Below are 17,994 nucleotides of genomic sequence, written 5' to 3'. Positions count from 1 at the left end.
ATGAATAAGTCCCTTAAATACCGTTTTTCCTTGTGAGGTCGCCGTGTGCCCCGCTGCTTGCACAGCAGTGGGAGCGAGGAGCGTCCGCTCGGAGTCACCCTCACCCACAGCGGAGTCCACGGCGGCCCCGCGTTCTCGTCAGGGCGCGCCGCGCAGTGCTTACAGCTCTTTTTGAATTTGTCCAGCAGGTCTTCCGGCTCGTCCCGGAAGGCCCTCCCCAAACCGCGAGTCCATGGCAACAATAGAACCACTCGAGGCCCGCGCCAGCGTTATTCTCCCTGCTCCTTAGAGCGTCACACACCCGAGTGTTCCCAGTTCCGCGGGGTCCCGTGGGGTGCTCTGGGGGGCGCCCGCGGAACTTCCGGCTGCGGCTGGCTCTTCCCCCGCCCCCACAACCCCGGGAACCGGTCGGCGGCCTCCCTCTCTTCCCGGCATTTCCTAGGTGTTGCCGTAGGTGCTGCTCCGGTGGCGCTATGGCGTCCGCCTCGGCCCAGGCTGCGGCCCTGAGCGCCGAACAGGCCAAGGGTGAGCAGCAGGGCATCCCAGTCCCGGGGGCTGCCTGCCGGGGGAGGGCGCCGGCGGAGGCTGGCAGCCAGATGGGCTTGCTCCGCCGGAAACGGGGCGCGGGGTACCAGCCTCCTCCCTCCTCTGGGAGGGGTGCCCCAGAGCGAGGGGTTCGGGCCGTGTTTATCGGGTTACTGCGGCTTCGGCCCGCTAATTCCCTGTTCTCTTCCCTGCACTGTGGGCCGGGCCTGCCGGGACGCCACCCTGGGTTGCATCCGCCACACAGTGGTCCTGGCCGAGGTGATCCAGGCGTTCGCGGCCCCCGAGAACGCCGTGCGCATGGACGAGGCTCGGGACAACGCGTGCAACGACATGGGCAAGATGCTGCAGTTCGTGCTGCCCGTGGCCACGCAGATTCAGCAGGAGGTCATCAAGGCCTATGGCTTCAGCTGCGACGGGGAAGGTGGGTCGGCCGGGATGGGTGGAGTTGGGGAGAAACGTGCCGGATTCGTTGTCCTGACTGTCGTCTCCCTTCTCGCCACACGGAGGCAGCCATAATCCGTCTAATAGTATTGGCCCTGAGAGCCTAGGCCCTAGGATCTACTCTGAAATGCGCCAGGTGAAGTCCTCAGTGCATTTTGTAGTTACCATTAGTTATACTTTATTCCATTTTAAGATGAGGAAACATACTCTTGTAGTAAACTAAGTGCCGGAAGGTCGTCACCGCAGAGCCGGACCTGAATCCCGTTTTGAAAGCTTTTCATCTGCATAATGGCAGCTTCTGCAGCCCCTCCAAGGGGTTTCGGCTGCTCTCTGTTTGAGGGTTGGAAGTTCAGTTTCTTTAATGAGACCACGGTATTCCCCAAGGGTGTTGACTGATTTAGGCCGGTCACCCCCTGGCCCTCCTGTGCTGTGGTTATAGATATGGGGTCTTTCCTGGGTGTTCATACTCTGGATTCCTGTGACTAAATTGCTAAAATTGTTCACTCGATTGGGAGAAGCACGCTGCCTTGGGATATTTCCATTCCCTGCATCCCATCTAGTTGTGCTCCGGGTAGACAAGAAAGTGGTGGATCCCAACCCCCGGGGCAGAGGCCTTTCATGTGCCTTGTTTTGCAGACAGCTACCTGGCGAGTGACTCATGCTCAGGCTACCCTCTGCCCTCGTCTTGAGCACCTCCATTCCCTGGGGATGTGGGTTGACCTCAGACCCCCCTTGCAGGTGTCCTGAAGTTTGCCCGCTTGGTCAAGTCTTACGAAGCCCAGGATCCTGAGATTGCCAGCCTGTCGGGCAAGCTGAAGGCACTGTTCCTGCCGCCGATGACACTGCCACCCCACGGGCCTGCTTCAGGTGGCAGCGTAGCCGCTTCCTGAGAGCTGGCCTCCCCGTGGCATTGCCTGGGAAGGGAAGATCTCCGAGTCCCGGTGGATAATAAACATGCCTGTGATTTCTTCTCAGCGTCATTCTTTTGTGACCTGACAAGCCCACCTCCTGGCCCCGATTCCCTCTGCCATTTCAGTTGCTCATGTCCCTGTCCAGATCTTCCTATGCTCTGGCTGGGCCCAACCCTGCTCCAAGGCAGGGTGGGAGGGTGGGCCGGCCCCTGAACACCCTGAGCGGGTGGGCCTGCACAGGTAGTACCTCTGGTGAGGAATGGGGCTTCGTGGGCTTTCCCTGCGGCCCCTTGGTGGCTGCGCACCAAAAAGTTCCCTCATTGGCTGGTGTTCACTGGGCCGGGGTTACTTCCTGGTCCTTGCCCCCACCCGCCCTCCTGCGGCCCTGTCAGCTCGCGCTCCAGGTGGAGCTCCAGGTGGCTCCTCCCCTCCCCAGGGAAGGAGGCCCTGGACAGGCAGGCAGGCAGGCACGCCCTGGACTCTCGACCTGACCGGAGGAGTAGGGCTGGAGGGAAAAGCAGGCTGCTGTGGGTGGTCAGAGGCCAGCCCCACCTCACCTGCCCCTTTGCTGGGGACCCTTAGTGCAGGGGCGTGTTCCTGCCGTCCCCTTGGCCTGGTGGACAGCATCGAGGAGGAAGCGGCTGAGTTCAGAGCATTCTTCTCCACCAGGTCTGGGCCACCACACTGCTGCGCCTGGGGCTCAGCCCCGCCCCGCCCCTCTGGCTCTCTGCCTGTGACTCCCCCATCCCTCTGGGGAGATGCTGTCCCGTGGGTAAGTCTCCTGCTCCCCCTGGGGGCTACAGTCTCCTGTTCGTTTGGAGGGAGGAGCAAGGTTCAGGCTCACTTCTGACACGTGTGCGATCTGTCACTGCTCCCTGCCCTGGGTCTGCATCCCGTCTCTACCCTCGAGTTTTGAGGAGCTCCAGGCTTATTCATGCTTCTGGGGGGACTCACCCCCTTCTCTGACACGTTTCCCTGACACGTGTGTTGATTCTCACCATTGCATTTCTCTCTCCATCCTCCGTTCGCCTGCTTTTGCTGTTTGCTTAAGTTAGACCTGTCCCCCTGGGTAGCCGACATCACCTGAAACATAACATGTCTGAAAGACAAACCTGAGAAAGCCTGTCTTCGTTCCACTTTCTTTCAGTTCCTCTTCACTTCCCCTCCCCTGTACCATTCATACACAGATACATGGTGAGGTACTTTTGAAGGTTCTGGCTATAACTGTAGCGGACAGGGCAGACATGGTCCCTGCCCTCATAGAGCTTCATCTCAGTGGGAGGCGACAGACTACACCAAGAACCCAATTAATAGGATATTTTCCGATTCTCAGAAGGGAAAAGAAACAGCTTCATGTGCTAGCAGGTGACTGGGCTGCCGGTGGCCTCACTGGCTGGAGGGGTCCAGGAGGGTTTTCCTGGGGAGGGGATGAGTGAGTCAGAGCCCCTGGGCAGCGGGAATGGTGAGGGAAAGGCCTTGCTGTGGGAACAGTGACACAGGGACAGAGCCCGAAGCAGGGTAGACTGGTGGGGAGGAGAGCAGGGCCCGGCAGGCCTGTTGGCGTCTGTGACCATGTGCGTAGTGGAGACCTGCCTGGAGTGTTGGTGAGTTGGTAGGTTGGTCGCCCCTTTTCCATCTGTGCTGCCTTCCCTAGTGCACACAGTTGTCACTGTCAGCCCCACTGACAGTCTTCTGGACAATCCCGTCCATGCTCCTACCATGATCGTTTTCCACCAGCTGGTTGGAAAGGCCTCTCCCGGTGCAGATTCCTTCCCCGGTTCCTCCTCCGGGCCTCGTAAGACTCTGCAACAGGCCCCAGCCTCTCCGAGCAGCTTTGCAGCAGGCACCCCGCTCTGCTCACCCAGCCCTGCTCCAGTGGATCCTGTGCCTGCCACCTTGGTGCTGCCTCGGTGGGAGCACCGGCCCTCCAGCGTCCCCCTAGGGCCATGCCAGCACCCTCCCCCCAATATCCTACCTCCACTGAGGTCTGCTGCAGCAGTGTGGCCATTGTGCGGGGAAGGACAAGCTCTGGTGTCAAATAACCTTGGTCTGTCCACCTTCCCACTCATGCGCTTGTGACCTTGTGCAAGTTACTCAACGTCTCTAAGCCTGTTTTTTTTTTTTTTTTTTTATTCTAAAACTGAGCTAATAAGACCTAATAAATAGGGTTGGCATGTGGGTTCATTTGTAATGTAAGAGCTGCTGGCACTAAAATCCTATCAGCTTTTTAAAAAAATATATTTTTTAAATTGATTTCAGAGAAGAAAGGAGAGAGAAATAGAAACATCAATGATGGCCTGGCCAGCGTGGCTCAGTGGTTGAGCATCGACCTATGAACCAGGAGGTCACAGTTCAATTCTGGTCAGGGCACATGCCTGTGTGGGGCGTGCAGGAGGCAGCCGATCAGTGATTCTCTCTCATCATTGATGTTTCTATCTCTCTTTCTTTACCAGGTGCTGAGGAATGGGAAGCTCAGGGATTCTCTAGGCATTTCACTTGGCTATTCTAGACCCTTATCTTTCTACTTCACCACTGATCTCTATCTCTACCTTTATCTCTCTGCTTCCCAAGTGAATACTTTTCTCTTCTGAAGCACTAGGGACTTATTTTGTAACTCTCAGCCTCCTTCAGCCTGTTTTCCTTCCTTAAAAAAGTGAGAGAAATAATCTCTACATCAGAAGGATGTACGAGGCCCAGGTGGGATTGTGTCTGTGCAAGTGCTCTGAGGGTACTGGAGCGCTTATAGCGGTGGTTCTTTATTTCCCTGTTAAAGGGACAACAGAGACGGTACATCTTATCTTAGTGTCTGTCTTCTGGCTTGACACCTTCCGGAAAAAGTCCTTCCTCTCCCAAGGGTCCGGTGCTCCTGGGTGCCTAGCTAGTTTCTTCCCAGCCAGTGGGTTTAAGCCCCAGAAGGAGAGAGGGCTGGGTCTGGGGTGCAGTGGGTGTTCAGTGCTGAGCAGGGACCTGGAACTTTGAGTGGGGTCAGGATGGAGTGTCCAGGTGGGTATTTGTACCAAACCAGGGATGTGTGTCGATGGACATGGGCGATGAGGTGCATGTAGTGGGACTGTGTGCTTGGGTGGGTGATTGTGTGTGTGTGTGTCTGTGTCGGTATATGACAAGGGAGAGGTGTATGTGTAGGACCAGGAACTGGACTTGTGACCATGTACTTGCATAGGTTTTGATGAGCTTGTTTACGGGACACATACTCTGTGCGAGGCATTGTGCTAAGCTTTGGACATTTGGAGGTGAGCAAGACTGGTGGTGGACCCCCTGTGGTGGGGCGGCCCTTGCTGTGGGAGGGAGTTCATGGTCATTCAGTGTGGCTGTCCAAGACTGAAGGGGAACCCGGCTGGGCAGCTCAGTTGGTTAGAGCGTCATCCCATAAGCCAAGATTGTGGGTTTGATTTCTAGTCAGGGCACATTCAAAAAGCAACCAATGAATGCGTAAATAAGTGGAATGACAAATCAGTGTTTCTCTTTCTCTCTCTCCCTTCCTGTCTCTTTCTTTAAAAAAAATCAATTTAAAACATTTTTTAAAAAGACTGAAGGGGTAGTCAGCATCAGACCACGCAGTAACCAGGCCAAGCAAGTTCCCCAGGGTACCAGAAAGAGGTGGGGAAAAAGCCCTTTTTGGGGAGGGGGGTGGAGGGGGGAAATTGATGTTTGATGTTTTAAAAAGTGATATAGTAGTCATCATAGAAAAACAGACTTTTGTTGGGCTTTAAGACTTTGTTATTTTTTTCCTTATTTTTCATTGAGGTTGGCAAACATAATATGCATGTATGTAAGCCTGGTGAACATCAGCACGCACCCATGTATATACCACCCAGATCAAGCAGCCCAGAGCTTTCCTGGAAATTGCTACCTCCCAGTCAGTTTATTTATTTTTATTTTTTATATTTTTAGAAATATATTTTATTGATTTTTTACAGAGAGAAAGGGAGAGGGATAGAGAGTTAGAAACATCAATGAGAGAGAAACATCGATCAGCTGCCTCCTGCACACTCCCCACTGGGTATGTGCCTGCAACCAAGGTACATGCCCTTGACCGAAATCGAACCTGGGACCCTTCAGTCCGCAGGCTGACACTCTATCCACTGAGCCAAACCGGTCAGGGCTATTTTTATTTTTTAAATATATTTTATTGATTTTTTACAGAGAGGAAGGGAGAGGGATAGAGAGTTAGAAACATCGATGAGAGAGAAGCATCAATCAGCTGCCTCCTGCACACCCCCTACTGGGGATGTGCCTGCAACCAAGGTATATGCCCTTGACCAGAATCGAACCCGGGACTCTTCAGTCCCCAGGCCGACGCTCTATCCAGTGAGCCAAACTGGCCAGGGCCCAGTCAGTTTATTTTTATAAAGGTAATACATGCCCATGCCACAACTTTCTAAAAGGTATAAGGGAGAAGTCACCATCCCTCCAGCCGCCCAGACTCCCCCCTAGGGGAAGCCACCAATATGAGTTTCTTGTCTGTGCTTTGTTGGGCTGCTTTCCTCTCACGTTGGTTGGGTGGTGTTTGTGTGGAATTACACACTGAGAGCATCATACCCTTGTAGTGTTTAGGGCCTCTCAAGGTCAACCGGCCCTGCAACTATCAGCCATGGCAGGGACCGTGGCCCCAGACAGGCCTCGGTCAGAGTCCTGAGCTCTGGCTGATTGAGACCAGACCCACTCGGCAAGAAGCTATGGCTCAGACATAGGGTGGTTGGACCGAAGGGGCCTGTCAACTCCGTCCCCACCTGCCTCCTTGACTCCGACTCCCTCCCTCCCCCCATTCTGTTCCTGGGCTCCAACTACAAGGTTAGGGCAAGGTAGGGGCAAAAGCCTGGGGGCAAGAAGTAGAAAAGGTGCCAGTTTCACAGGGGTCATTCTATCCACCCTTCTGCCCCAGGGGCACCCCTGCAGATGTGAATGCTGGGAAGGCGAGGGCAGCCTCCTTCGGAAGCATCTATAGGTCTCGGCTGTTGGGGACCCGCCCCTTCCCGCTACAACTTCCCTACACTCCCTGAGCCTCAGGTCCCTTGTCTGTAAAGTGGGCATAAACACAGTACCTGCTTCATAGGGCTACTGTGAGGAGTAAATCAGGGAAGGGTTGTAAAGGACCTTATAGCACAATGTCCGGCACACGGCATGATTCCATTACATGGCAGCGATCACCGTGACCATGATTATTAGCTCGGAACAGGGAAGGCAGTGTGGAAGCAGCTGGGAGGAGGAAGAGATGGCGTGTGACTGTGTGGGTTCACATGTATGAAGCATGATCTTCTCCCGGAGGGTGCAAGGTGTACACGTGTCCTTATTTGTGGAATGCCATGCTCCGAAGGCCTTTGATGGCAGACATGTGGAAAGTGGGCCCTAACCCCACCCCCACTGCCACCGGCTCTGCTAAAATGAGAAGTACAGTGAGTTCCCCCAAGGGGGCCTCGCCCCTTCCTGTCCCCGCCCTGTCGGCAGCCCTGGGCCATTGGAGTGGCAGCCCCAGAACCAGGACTGCAGGGTGGTGAGGCGGCCTGGGTGCTGAGGGCCGCGTTTGAGGCTTAGCCCTAGCGGTCTCCGCTTGCCCGGACTCCCCGGCACTACCTCGTTCCCTGCACCCCCTTCCTTTTGGGGACCCCCCAGGATGGTGAGGTAAGGGCCTGGGACCCACGGTCGGCAGGAGGCACGGGTGCCCCGGAGCCCGTGCAACCTCTCCTCACCGCCCTCCTGGGCCTCCCAGGTGGTTTCACCGAGACCTCAGTGGGCTGGATGCAGAGACCCTGCTCAAGGGCCGCGGTGTCCACGGGAGTTTCCTGGCTCGGCCGAGTCGCAAGAACCAGGGCGACTTCTCCCTCTCTGTCAGGTAGGTGACCCTCAACTCCACCCAGGACCAGGATTTGGGCAGTTCATTCCTGGTTCCCTCACGGTCGTGCCCACTCCCCAGCCACCCCCCCCCCCGCCAGCATGTCCCTGTCCCTGTCTGTGTCCACCCCATCCTGTGTGTGTCCCCTTCCTAGGACCTCAGCCTATCCCCCACCCGTCCCCCCCTCTCCTCCTGCACCCACTGGCCTCACCGCCTGGTGTCCTGCAGGGTAGGGGACCAGGTGACCCATATTCGGATCCAGAACTCAGGGGATTTCTACGACCTGTATGGAGGGGAGAAGTTTGCGACTCTGACGGAGCTGGTGGAGTACTACACGCAGCAGCACGGCGTCCTGCAGGACCGGGACGGCACCATCATCCACCTCAAGTACCCACTTAACTGCTCTGACCCTACCAGTGAGAGGTGAGGGGCTTTGCTTCCGCCCCCCGCTGGCAGTGTCTTCCCTTTCCTGGTGCCCTACCAGGGCTCTGTGGCCCTCTGTCTTCCATGTGACCCTAGGGCTGTGTCTCAGTGGACGAACCTCCCACCCCTTTACATCTACCCGTGAGGAAGTGAGAGGTCACCTCACCCTTCAGGGTCCCTGTCGACTGGCAACCCAGGCCGCACTGAGAGTCCACTCCTTGTGGCCAGCTTTGATGTTAGAAAGCTCCTCTTCCTTCTATGGAACTGAGTCTGACTTCCTGTAACCATTCCCTCCTTCTGAACAGGTTAACACAGTGCGAGGTGGAGAAGGAGCAGGGATAAGTGTCTATGAGGACACTTAATGCCTTGCCTCAGCAGACCAGCGGGAATGGCTCTGCCTCTTGGGGCTGGTAGGGCATCACTGTGTGATGTGGTCACGTGTGTAAGGGCCCAGGACTGGGCACAGGGTAATACTCAAGCCATTTCCCTTCCATCCCTTTGGCTCCAACGCTGCGGCTGCAGAGCGGGCCTGGCCACTCTCCAGGTGGTCCCCCTAAAGCTTGGGTGGGAGGTGGGGGCACCCGAACACTCAGTACCACAGGTGGTTCATTCTAGCAGCTACGTCTCAATGACAGCTCCTGTTAAGGCGAAGGGCAGCTGAAAAATTCTAGGGTGTTTTTTTCCCCATACTCCTGTGGCCAAGCCAACGTGCCCTTGTACTGTATTTGTGTATCGATTGTTGACATGATTCTGAACCTTGATTCTGTCCGTTTTCAGTGCTTCTGAGATGCATGCCTCCCACCTTGCATCCGTATTTTTGTTCAAGGCATTGATTAAGACTTAGAAGTGGATGAGGGGAGGTGAAGGCCCCAAGCCCCACCATGACTCTCTCCAGTCCACATGAAGCCATTGATCACCTCCTTTGAAGCCATGCCTTCTAGGAGAGAAGCCTCAGCATTGATGACCTCGTCCTTTCCTACCCTTTCCCTAGGTCCCATCGCTAAGTGCCTGGGGATTTGTCACCCAGACTCGCTGAACTCATGTCCTCTTTCGGCCCTTGCCCACAGCCAGGCTCTTGCAGTAGGAGAATGGGGTTGCCAGACCATAGAGAAGCAGTAGGTTGGGGACTGAGCTGGGAGAGGGAAGGAGGGGCTGAGCAGACCCCTTGGGGAGGAGGCTGAGGCCTGGGTTCGCATAACTTGGGAGAAATAGGAAGAGAATAGAGCTGGGGCTGGGGCTGGTCAAGACCAGGAAGCTGACTCTAAGAGGCCCTTTTGGTTACCTACGCCTGGACACTCTGGGCTCACCCCTGACCTTGGAAGTGTGTGTGGGAGGCTCTTTCTCCAGACCTCTGTGTGCCTGCAGCCACTGCTGCTGCCCCTCCCCCTCCACAGGAATTTGCATTTGTCCCCTTGATGGCTAGCTCTGTGCCTGTGGTCAGCCTGACATTTGCATGGAAACTTCCTCATCCTGGGGCCTGGGGGAAGAGGGCTAGACCCCTCCTCATTGCCCTGGGGCTCTGGCCTGTCCCTGAGTAGCAGGATGGGGTGGCCAGAGGGCTCCTGGATAGGCCAGGAGACTCTGAAGGTCTTTGAGCTGTGGTCGTCTCTGGGCTGGAGTGAGATGCCCTCTTCCCCACCCCCCATTTTTGCGGTTGGAAAATGTCCCCCCCTCCCGAGGTCCCTGGGCTGAGGAAACCTCACAACCTCACTTCTCACTCTCTCCCCAGAAGGAGTTTTGTGTTTTTTCCATCACGTGGTTTCCTGTGGGGCTGGGCATTGTGGGGCTACAGTTTCCTCCTGGGAAGGGGGTGTGCTTCGGGGAAAGGTCCTAGTTCTGCTTTCTGCCCCTTTGAGCCCCTCTGAACCCCAGCCTCCTCTTCAATGGCATCATCCTGGGCACCCCAGAACCCCCTAAACCACTCTCCCCTGCTGGTTGTGTATCTTCCCTGCCTCCCTGGAGGAGTTCTTTCCATCAGGCCTCCCTGGTGACTTCCGTCTCTCCCATCTCCATGGCTCTCTGTGGTTTGACCTTTGGCTGCTTTCCTCTTGGTCACCATCCTCTTTCCCTAGCCTGGCCCCGTCTTTCATGGAGACCCTTCCTGGTTTCTCCCTCCAAATATCCTGGACAGGGCCTGCCCTCTGCCTTTGTCTTAGAGTCCCAGAGGTGGACCTGATGAGCACCCCTGAGGTTTGCTTGTTATCAGCAAGGCCTTGGGCCAGTGTGCAATGGGCAGCCTCAGTGTCCTCATCTGTAAAGTGGGCATGGTACCTGCCTCTTTGTGTTTTGTGAATAACAGACCTAAATATGGTGGTGGGATTGGAAGCATCTAGCATAGTGCCTGGCACATCACAGGTACTGTTTCCCTGTCCCTCCCTGTGAGCCTCTCTGCTCAGTGACTGCCCCTCAGCCCAGGACTCATCTTCCCCGATGCTGCCCTTTCTAGGTGGTACCATGGCCACATGTCTGGGGGGCAGGCGGAGACACTGCTGCAGGCCAAGGGTGAACCCTGGACCTTTCTTGTGCGTGAGAGTCTCAGCCAGCCAGGAGATTTTGTGCTGTCCGTGCTCAACGACCAGCCCAAAGCTGGCCCAGGCTCCCCGCTCAGAGTCACCCATATCAAGATCATGTGTGAGGTAAGGCAGCCTGGCAGTGGGGGAGCCTCTTGCTGGGCGTGGGCGGTGGGGAGAGTCAGCCAGGCTTCCGGCCAAGGCTGGGGGTAGAGGGAGAGAGACTTGGGCCCTGTGGGGTGGCCTGACTTGGTATCCCTCAGGGTGGACGCTACACGGTGGGTGGTTCAGAGACCTTCGACAGCCTCACGGACCTGGTGGAGCATTTCAAGAAGACGGGGATTGAGGAGGCCTCGGGCGCCTTTGTCTACCTGCGGCAGGTGAGGCGTGGGCCTGGCTGCGTCCTTCCTCCCCCTGTGCAGTCCCGCCGCCTCCCTAGCCTCTGAGATCTGGAAGTCACTGACTTCTCGCCCTCGCCCACCCTAGCCATACTACGCCACGCGGGTGAATGCGGCTGACATTGAGAACCGGGTCTTGGAACTGAACAAGAAGCAGGACTCGGAGAACACAGCCAAGGCTGGATTCTGGGAGGAGTTTGAGGTGCATGATGGGAATCATGAGGGTGACCGGCATGGGGTGCCTGGCAGACCCCACTCTCTCTCTCCATACCTGATACTGATCTGCCCCATGCTATCTCCCGCCATAGACGCCCCTCTTGGGGCTGGCACTCCATTGTCCCTTCTCGCCCCTCAGAGTCTGCAGAAGCAGGAGGTGAAGAACCTGCACCAGCGGCTGGAAGGGCAGCGGCCAGAAAACAAGAGCAAGAACCGTTATAAGAACATTCTCCCATGTGAGCATCCCCATGGACTCCCTCCCCCCCCCATGGGCCCCATCCCTCCCCCTATGGGCCCCATCCCTCCCGCCATGGCCTCCATCCCTCCCCCTTCCCCCATGGCCTCCATCCCTCCCCCTCCCAAGCAGCATCCACCCAGGAGAGTCTCCTTCCCTCAGCCAACCTCCCCCATCTCCTAGGGTCCCTACCCCTAACTCAGGGAGGATCCATCTCCCACCCCCACAACAGAACCTCCCCTTCTTCAAAAAACCTCTAATCCCCCCAAGCCTCCCACACCCACCACCCTCTCCACCCTCCTTCCTTTGAAACCTCCACTCCCACGCATGCAGCTGCCCTGCCTGCCCTCAGTGCTCCGAGAACCGCATGGCTTCTCAGACAAGAATGGCCTGTGAGCTTAGGAAGGGTCTGATCCAGGGGCTGGTGAGTTCCTGCTGACCCAGACCCTTCTTGCTTCCTCCCTGCTCGCTCTCAGTCGACCACAGCCGAGTGATCCTGCAGGGACGTGACAGCAACATCCCCGGGTCCGACTACATCAACGCCAACTACATCAAGGTCTGTGCTGCCCACCAGTCACACAGGAGGAGAGGCTGGGCCCTGGGAATTCCCCATCTCAGGGAGGTACCAGGTCCAGACACATGGGCAAAGCCAAAGCTGATAGATAACTCATGTGGGTGAGGGTGGTGGGGATGCAGGACTGTCCCCGGCCAAGAGGCTCACGGTCCCGGTGTGTGTGTGTCTCTGCACCAGAACCAGCTGCTAGGCCCCGATGAGAACTCTAAGACCTACATCGCCAGCCAGGGCTGCCTGGAGGCCACGGTCAACGACTTCTGGCAGATGACGTGGCAGGAGAACACCCGTGTCATCGTCATGACCACCCGAGAAGTGGAGAAAGGCCGGGTAGGGCCGAGCCCCTCACCACCCCCTGACCCCCACATCCCCTCCCCGGTACTCACTGTCCACCACCACTAAACCAAAGAATGGCAGGGCAGAAAGGCACCTCAGAGGGCAAAGGTCCAACCCTTGTTGGGAAACAGGCACAGAGACAAAGTCTTGGGTACACCCCGACTCCCCAGATCTCTGCTTCCAGCCTTGGCCTCTCCTGACCACCAGACGCAGGTTTTATTTATTTACTAGGGGCCGGATGCACAAAATGTGTGCAAGGGTAGCCCTCGCAGCCCTGGCTGCCTCAGCCCTCACGGCCCCCAGCTGCTTCGCAGCCCCGCCCACTGGTAGTTCCGGAAGGTCGTTCTGGAAGGTCATTTAGCCATCTGGTCTAATTAGCATATTAGCTCTTTATTATATAGGATTTTTAAAATACATTTTTATTGATTTCAGAGAGGATGGAAGAGGGAGAGAGAGATAGAAACATCAATGATGAGAGAGAATGATTGGCTGCCTCCTGCACGCCCCCCACTGGGGATGGAGCCTGCAACCCAGGCATGTGCCCTGACTGGGATTTGAACTGCGACCTCCTGGTTCATAGGTTGACGCTCAACCACTGAGCCATGCTGGCCGGGCCAGACACATTTTAAATGGGCATTCTGCCTTAAAGTGTCCAGAAGCAAACATTCCACCGATTCCACCTGCCCCCATCCAGGGAAGAGCCCCTCTTGTCCCCTCTGCCTCATAAATCTCTCAGGAACCTCCCCGCCCCCGCCCACCCGCACAGAGCCTGTCCTGGAGCCGAAGTGACCCCATCCAAATTGCGAACTGTTGCCTTCAGGACAGCCACATTCTAAGAGGGGCGGTCAAGGCCGGGAGGCTTCTCTGAGACGCCCACGGCCTCCAGTGAGCCCGGCCCTGTCAGGTTGCCGTGCCTTTGCACAAGCTCCTTTGCTGCTAGGAAACGACTTCCTCTCTCCACGCTATCTCTGCCTGACAGACTGCTCATGTGTGAAGACCAGTCCAAATGCTCCCTCCTCTGCGAAGCCATTTCTGATTTCCTCCTTAACGGAGAGGGAGACTCAGCCTCTCCCTCCACCTTGCTCCAGGTTTCCCCGCCCGCCTGTCTCTCCGTGAGCTCCTGGAGGCCCAGACTGCATCTTACTTGTAGTTGTAGCGCCTGCCTGGCTCGCACAGCCACAGCCGATGTGTGCTGAATGACTTGTCAGGTGGCTGGGCAGGACTCAGCACTGGATCCTCAGGCTCTAACTCTTGGCCAGTCCATCCATTCCTCTAAGCCAGTGGTTCTCAACCTTCTGGCCCTTTAAACACAGTTCCTCATGCTGTGACCCAACCATAACATTATTTTCGTTGCTACTTCATAACTGTAACGTTGCTACTGTTATGAATCATAATGTAAATATCTGATATGCAGGATAGTCTTAGGCGACCCCTGTGAAAGGGTCGTTCGACCGCCAAAGGGGTCGCGACCCACAGGTTGAGAACCGCTGCTCTAAGCGCTGTTGACTGGGCCGGCACCAGGGCTCAGGACCTAGAGCAGGGCCCAGAGCACCCTGTGTCACGCCTGCTTCCGTGCCTCATGCTCCGCCTCCGCCTTCCCTTCCAGAACAAATGTGTCCCATATTGGCCAGAGGTGGGCACTCAGCGTGTGTACGGATCCTACACTGTGACCAGCTGTGGGGAACATGACACAGCTGAGTACAAACTCCGCACCTTACAGGTCTCCCCACTGGACAATGTGAGTGTCCCCCCCCTTTGCCCCCTCTCGGGCCCTCCTTGTCTGGTTGGGAGGGGGATGGAGCCATGTGTGGAGCAGGGGCCACTGACTCTGTGCACTGGGTCCAGGAGAACCTGGTGCGGGACATCTGGCACTACCAGTACCTGAGCTGGCCTGACCATGGGGTCCCAAGTGAGCCTGGGGGCGTCCTCAGCTTCCTGGACCAGATCAATAATCGGCAGGAAAGTCTGCCTCACGCAGGGCCCATCATCGTGCACTGCAGGTGAGAATGATCATAAAGACGTCCGTAGTAGCTGGCAAGTAAGTGCCGTACTGCTGAGGCCCACACGCTATTGTCAGCAATTTACGGATTAACCAGCCTCTCCCGGTTCCCTGCTGGCTGCAGATCCATGGGTGGAGCTGAGCGTGCACCAACCCCCCTGTCGGACCCTGTGCCAGGGAGTGGCTTTCTCAGAGCCCCCTGGGTGTACAATTTTGTCCGACTCTGCCAAAGACAGATGAAGACACAGGCCCAGCCCGTGGCAGGTCACCCAGGTCAGGACAGAGCCTAGACGAGGTCCCCAGCACGGTTTTCTGGTGTTGGCCCATTTAGCCCGTTTCTTCTTGGCACCAACACCCTCCATGAGGGGCAGTGTGGCTCCCCATCCCTTCTCTTTTCCCACCTGTAGCTCTGCGAGTGAGGGAGTGGGGGGGCTTCTTCGTTGCTGCTCCCATCTCCCCTTCCCAGCCAGTGCCCCCAGCTTGGCTCCAGGGCGTGTAGGGACGGAGATGTTCAGGACGGGCACATGCATCACTAGCTCCAGGGGAGACCCTCATGTTCATGATCAGGAGAGCCCATTCCTTGGGGAGGTGGGGGTTCAGCGAGGAGGTCTGAGGGGCAGAGTCCTGCAGGTCGGCTGTCCCAGCCAGCCTGGCCCGGCGGATGGGGGCAGTGGGCACAGGGTCCAGGGTGGCTGGTTTAAATTCCGGCTCCTCTACTCACTGGCTGGGTGGCCTTGGACACATTGCTTCACTTCTGTGACCCTCAGATTCTCAACCGTAAAGTCAGGATCTCCCAGGGCTGTGGTGAGGATTAGATGAGAGCCTATCACTGTGTCTGGAATATAGCAAACACTCAAGAAGTGGGAGCTGCGCTGTGCTCCCTCCCTGCTTCCTGTGAGCCGGGCCTGAGGGCCTGCAGCTGCGCTTCCTGGCAGGGCTGGGAGGTCTGGATCTGCAGTGCCCCCTCCCTCCATGCTCCGCTCCCAGGGGCTGCTCTGCATCCATCACCAGGAACAACCCTCCCGCTCACCGCCCCCCCCCATTCTTGAAATCCCCCTGGTCTTTATTTAGACGTTACAGGAAGGAAGTGGGTGAAGGGGGTTTATTTTTTGACAATCTGGGTTTGAAATTAGCGAGACTCGAGACTAGGCACCAGCCTGACAGGCCCAGTGAAGGGGCAGGACTGAGGGGCATGTGGGGCCCTGAGGTTCCAGGCCCTGTTTGCCCAGGTGGGGAGAAGGGGGAAGGCTTCCTGCTGGGCTCCTCCACGGCTCCTGTGCGCCCTGCACCTGCTGTCTGAGGGCTGCCCTTTTCCTGCCATCAGGCTCGGAAGAAAAAGGGAAACGAAGCCCTGAAGAAAGAAGCTCCAAATATAACCTTTGAAGGGAGAAGGGGAGGCCTCGCTCAGGCCAAGGGTTTGGGAGGTCAGGGGAGTGGGCAGGAAGGTGGTGGGACAGGATCCTGGATCTTCTGGGGGCTGGGGCAGCAGCCACTGGCCAGAAATGAGGAGTCAAGGCAGGGGGTGGAGGAAGTGGGAAGAGAGGGACGGCTGGAGCTGAGCTCTGGCCCCTTCCTGGGGGGGTGCGTGTGGCCCTGGCCTCTGAGGGCGCCCCTTCTCTCTCCAGCGCGGGCATCGGCCGCACGGGCACCATCATCGTCATCGACATGCTCATGGAGAGCATTACCACCAAGGGTGAGGCTGCCGCGGGTTGCAGGGGGAGGTGGGTGAGCAGCTCCTCCGTGTCCCTCTCCACCTGGGCCTGAGGTCCAACCGCCATCCCTGCTCAGGCCTGGACTGTGACATTGACATCCAGAAGACCATCCAGATGGTGCGGGCCCAGCGCTCGGGCATGGTGCAGACGGAGGCGCAGTACAAGTTCATCTACGTGGCCATCGCCCAGTTCATTGAAACCACCAAGAAGAAGCTAGAGGTCATGCAGGTGTGTACCCAGCAGGGCCTGGGCGGAGGGGGGGGGGGGCGGGGGGGCTGCGGAGGGCCGTGGGCATCACCCGGTCCTGGGGAGCCCACTGCCCTCCCACCGCTTCTGCCTACAGTCCCAGAAGGGCCAGGAGTCCGAGTACGGGAACATCTCCTACCCCTCAGCCATGAAGAACACCCACGCCCAGGCCTTCCGCACGTCCTCCAAGTGAGTGACCCCTCCCTGCCTGCCACCTCCCAGCATCCTCCTGTGTCTCCTCCCCAGCTCGACCCGCCCTTTCCAGAGAGCACAAGTGCTGCTGTTGAGACCTGGGTTCAAGGTCCGGCTTGGTTCTCACTGCCTGTGCCTGTGTTTCCTGAGTGCTGTCCACGTGGGGCCCGTGCTGGGTGCGGGCGGTGTCCTAGTGTGTGAGGCGGAGCCCCTGCCCCACGGAGCTCCCGGTCTCGTGTGAAGACAGAGACCAGGTCTCCCCACTCTCCTGGCCTCAGTTTACTGGCCTGTGAGGTAGAGGGACCAGAGGCGGCGGCTGGTGCTGGGTAACCCTGCACTGTCTCCCGACCTGTGCCAACTGCCCACACTTGCCCACACTTGCCCACCCCCACCCCCCGCTGCAGGCACAAGGAGGATGTGTATGAGAATCTGCACAGTAAGAGCAAGAAGGAGGAGAAGGTGAAGAAGCAGCGGTCAGCAGACAAGGACAAGAGCAAGGGCTCCCTCAAGAAGAAGTGAGCTGGGCACCGTCCTGAGGTGGCCATGGTACGGCCCCTCTCTCAGGGCTCTCCCTGCCCTGCCCCAGTGTCCCCTGGCCCCTCTCTCAGGGCTCTCCCTGCCCCAGTGTCCCCTGGCCCCTCTCTCAGGGCTGCCCCGGCCCTGTCCCCAGTGTCCCCTGGCCCCTCTGCTCAGGGCTGCCCCGGCCCTGTCCCCAGTGTCCCCTGGCCCCTCTGCTCAGGGCTGCCCCGGCCCTGTCCCCAGTGTCCCCTGGCCCCTCTCTCAGGGCTCTCCCTGCCCTGCCCCAGTGTCCCCTGGCCCCTCTGCTCAGGGCTGCCCTGGCCCTGTCCCCAGTGTCCCCTGGCCCCTCTCTCAGGGCTGCCCCGGCCCTGTCCCCAGTGTCCCCTGGCCCCTCTCTCAGGGCTGCCCCGGCCCTGTCCCCAGTGTCCCCTGGCCCCTCTCTCAGGGCTCTCCCTGCTCTGCCCCAGTGTCCCCTGGATCTGGTGCTCACCCAGCTGTCCCAGACCTGCTCTTGTCCCCCTCCTCAGGTTCCAGCCACCCCCTTAACTCCCTTACTCCCTTCTCTCTGCAGCCTCAGCCCTGTTCCCTTAGAGAAGCCTCCAGAGAACAGCAGCAGCCCGAATCTAGGAGCTGCCCACCCAACTCCATTGTAATTTAAATGGTCCTGTTACCACCTCCCTCTCCCAGATTCTGTAAATAGCCCAGCAAGGCTCCAGGCGGGGCCAGACCCTCCTACACTGTAAATAAAGCCCCTAGGATCACTGTGTCTGGGTCTCTAACTCTGCTGCCTGGTGGGAAGGGCAGGAGGGGGTGAAGAGGGAGGTGGGCAGGGAGTGGGGTGTGTGTGTGTGTGTGTGTGTGTGTGTGTGTGTGTGTGTGTGTGTGAAA

General features: G+C 57.8%; 2 protein-coding genes and 1 non-coding gene across 5 annotated transcripts; all 3 read left to right on the top strand.

The window, feature by feature from the left end:
* The first annotated feature begins 141 nt into the window (after window positions 1-141).
* Window positions 142-1,957, top strand: CUNH12orf57 (chromosome unknown C12orf57 homolog). Its single transcript, XM_070407919.1, has 3 exons — window positions 142-525; window positions 791-967; window positions 1,726-1,957. Exons 1-3 carry the CDS (start codon window positions 474-476, stop codon window positions 1,875-1,877), a joined length of 381 nt encoding a protein of 126 aa, XP_070264020.1. The 5' UTR covers window positions 142-473; the 3' UTR covers window positions 1,878-1,957.
* On the top strand, window positions 154-216 carry LOC139007833 (U7 small nuclear RNA). Its single transcript, XR_011470981.1, has one exon. It is a non-coding gene; the product is annotated as a U7 small nuclear RNA (small nuclear RNA).
* Window positions 1,958-2,385: 428 nt separating the features above from the next.
* Window positions 2,386-17,872, top strand: PTPN6 (protein tyrosine phosphatase non-receptor type 6). 3 transcript variants are annotated; one of them, XM_070410750.1, is made up of 16 exons: window positions 2,386-2,670; window positions 7,627-7,749; window positions 7,978-8,172; window positions 10,619-10,808; window positions 10,946-11,062; window positions 11,169-11,282; window positions 11,436-11,532; window positions 12,008-12,087; window positions 12,283-12,432; window positions 14,045-14,176; window positions 14,284-14,438; window positions 16,063-16,130; window positions 16,226-16,377; window positions 16,493-16,584; window positions 16,992-17,102; window positions 17,678-17,872. In XM_070410750.1, exons 1-16 carry the CDS (start codon window positions 2,657-2,659, stop codon window positions 17,757-17,759), a joined length of 1,872 nt encoding a protein of 623 aa, XP_070266851.1. In that variant the 5' UTR covers window positions 2,386-2,656; the 3' UTR covers window positions 17,760-17,872. The 3 variants fall into 3 exon arrangements, with proteins under 3 accessions (XP_070266851.1, XP_070266853.1, XP_070266852.1); XM_070410752.1 differs by having other exon boundaries at window positions 2,387-2,670; window positions 16,992-17,133; window positions 17,678-17,766; XM_070410751.1 differs by lacking the exon at window positions 2,386-2,670 and adding an exon at window positions 7,400-7,538.
* The last annotated feature ends 122 nt before the right edge of the window (window positions 17,873-17,994 follow it).

The sequence above is a fragment of the Myotis yumanensis genome, unplaced genomic scaffold, assembly GCF_028538775.1.
Source record: "Myotis yumanensis isolate MYYU_CA2020_CCGP unplaced genomic scaffold, mMyoYum1.0.hap1 SCAF_3, whole genome shotgun sequence".
Lineage (NCBI taxonomy): Eukaryota > Metazoa > Chordata > Mammalia > Chiroptera > Vespertilionidae > Myotis > Myotis yumanensis.
This window is presented reverse-complemented; position numbering and strand designations above follow the sequence as displayed.

Coding starts and splice junctions, on each gene's coding strand:
- PTPN6 (XM_070410750.1), top strand. Junction 12,088..12,282: donor TCAACGCCAACTACATCAAG/GTCTGTGCTGCC, acceptor TCTCTGCACCAG/AACCAGCTGCTAGGCCCCGA. Junction 16,585..16,991: donor GCCTTCCGCACGTCCTCCAA/GTGAGTGACCCC, acceptor CCCCCGCTGCAG/GCACAAGGAGGATGTGTATG.
- CUNH12orf57 (XM_070407919.1), top strand. CDS start 474: ATGGCGTCCGCCTCGGCCCAGGCTGCGGCCCTGAGCGCCGAACAGGCC. Junction 526..790: donor GAGCGCCGAACAGGCCAAGG/GTGAGCAGCAGG, acceptor TCCGCCACACAG/TGGTCCTGGCCGAGGTGATC. Junction 968..1,725: donor CTTCAGCTGCGACGGGGAAG/GTGGGTCGGCCG, acceptor CCCCCCTTGCAG/GTGTCCTGAAGTTTGCCCGC.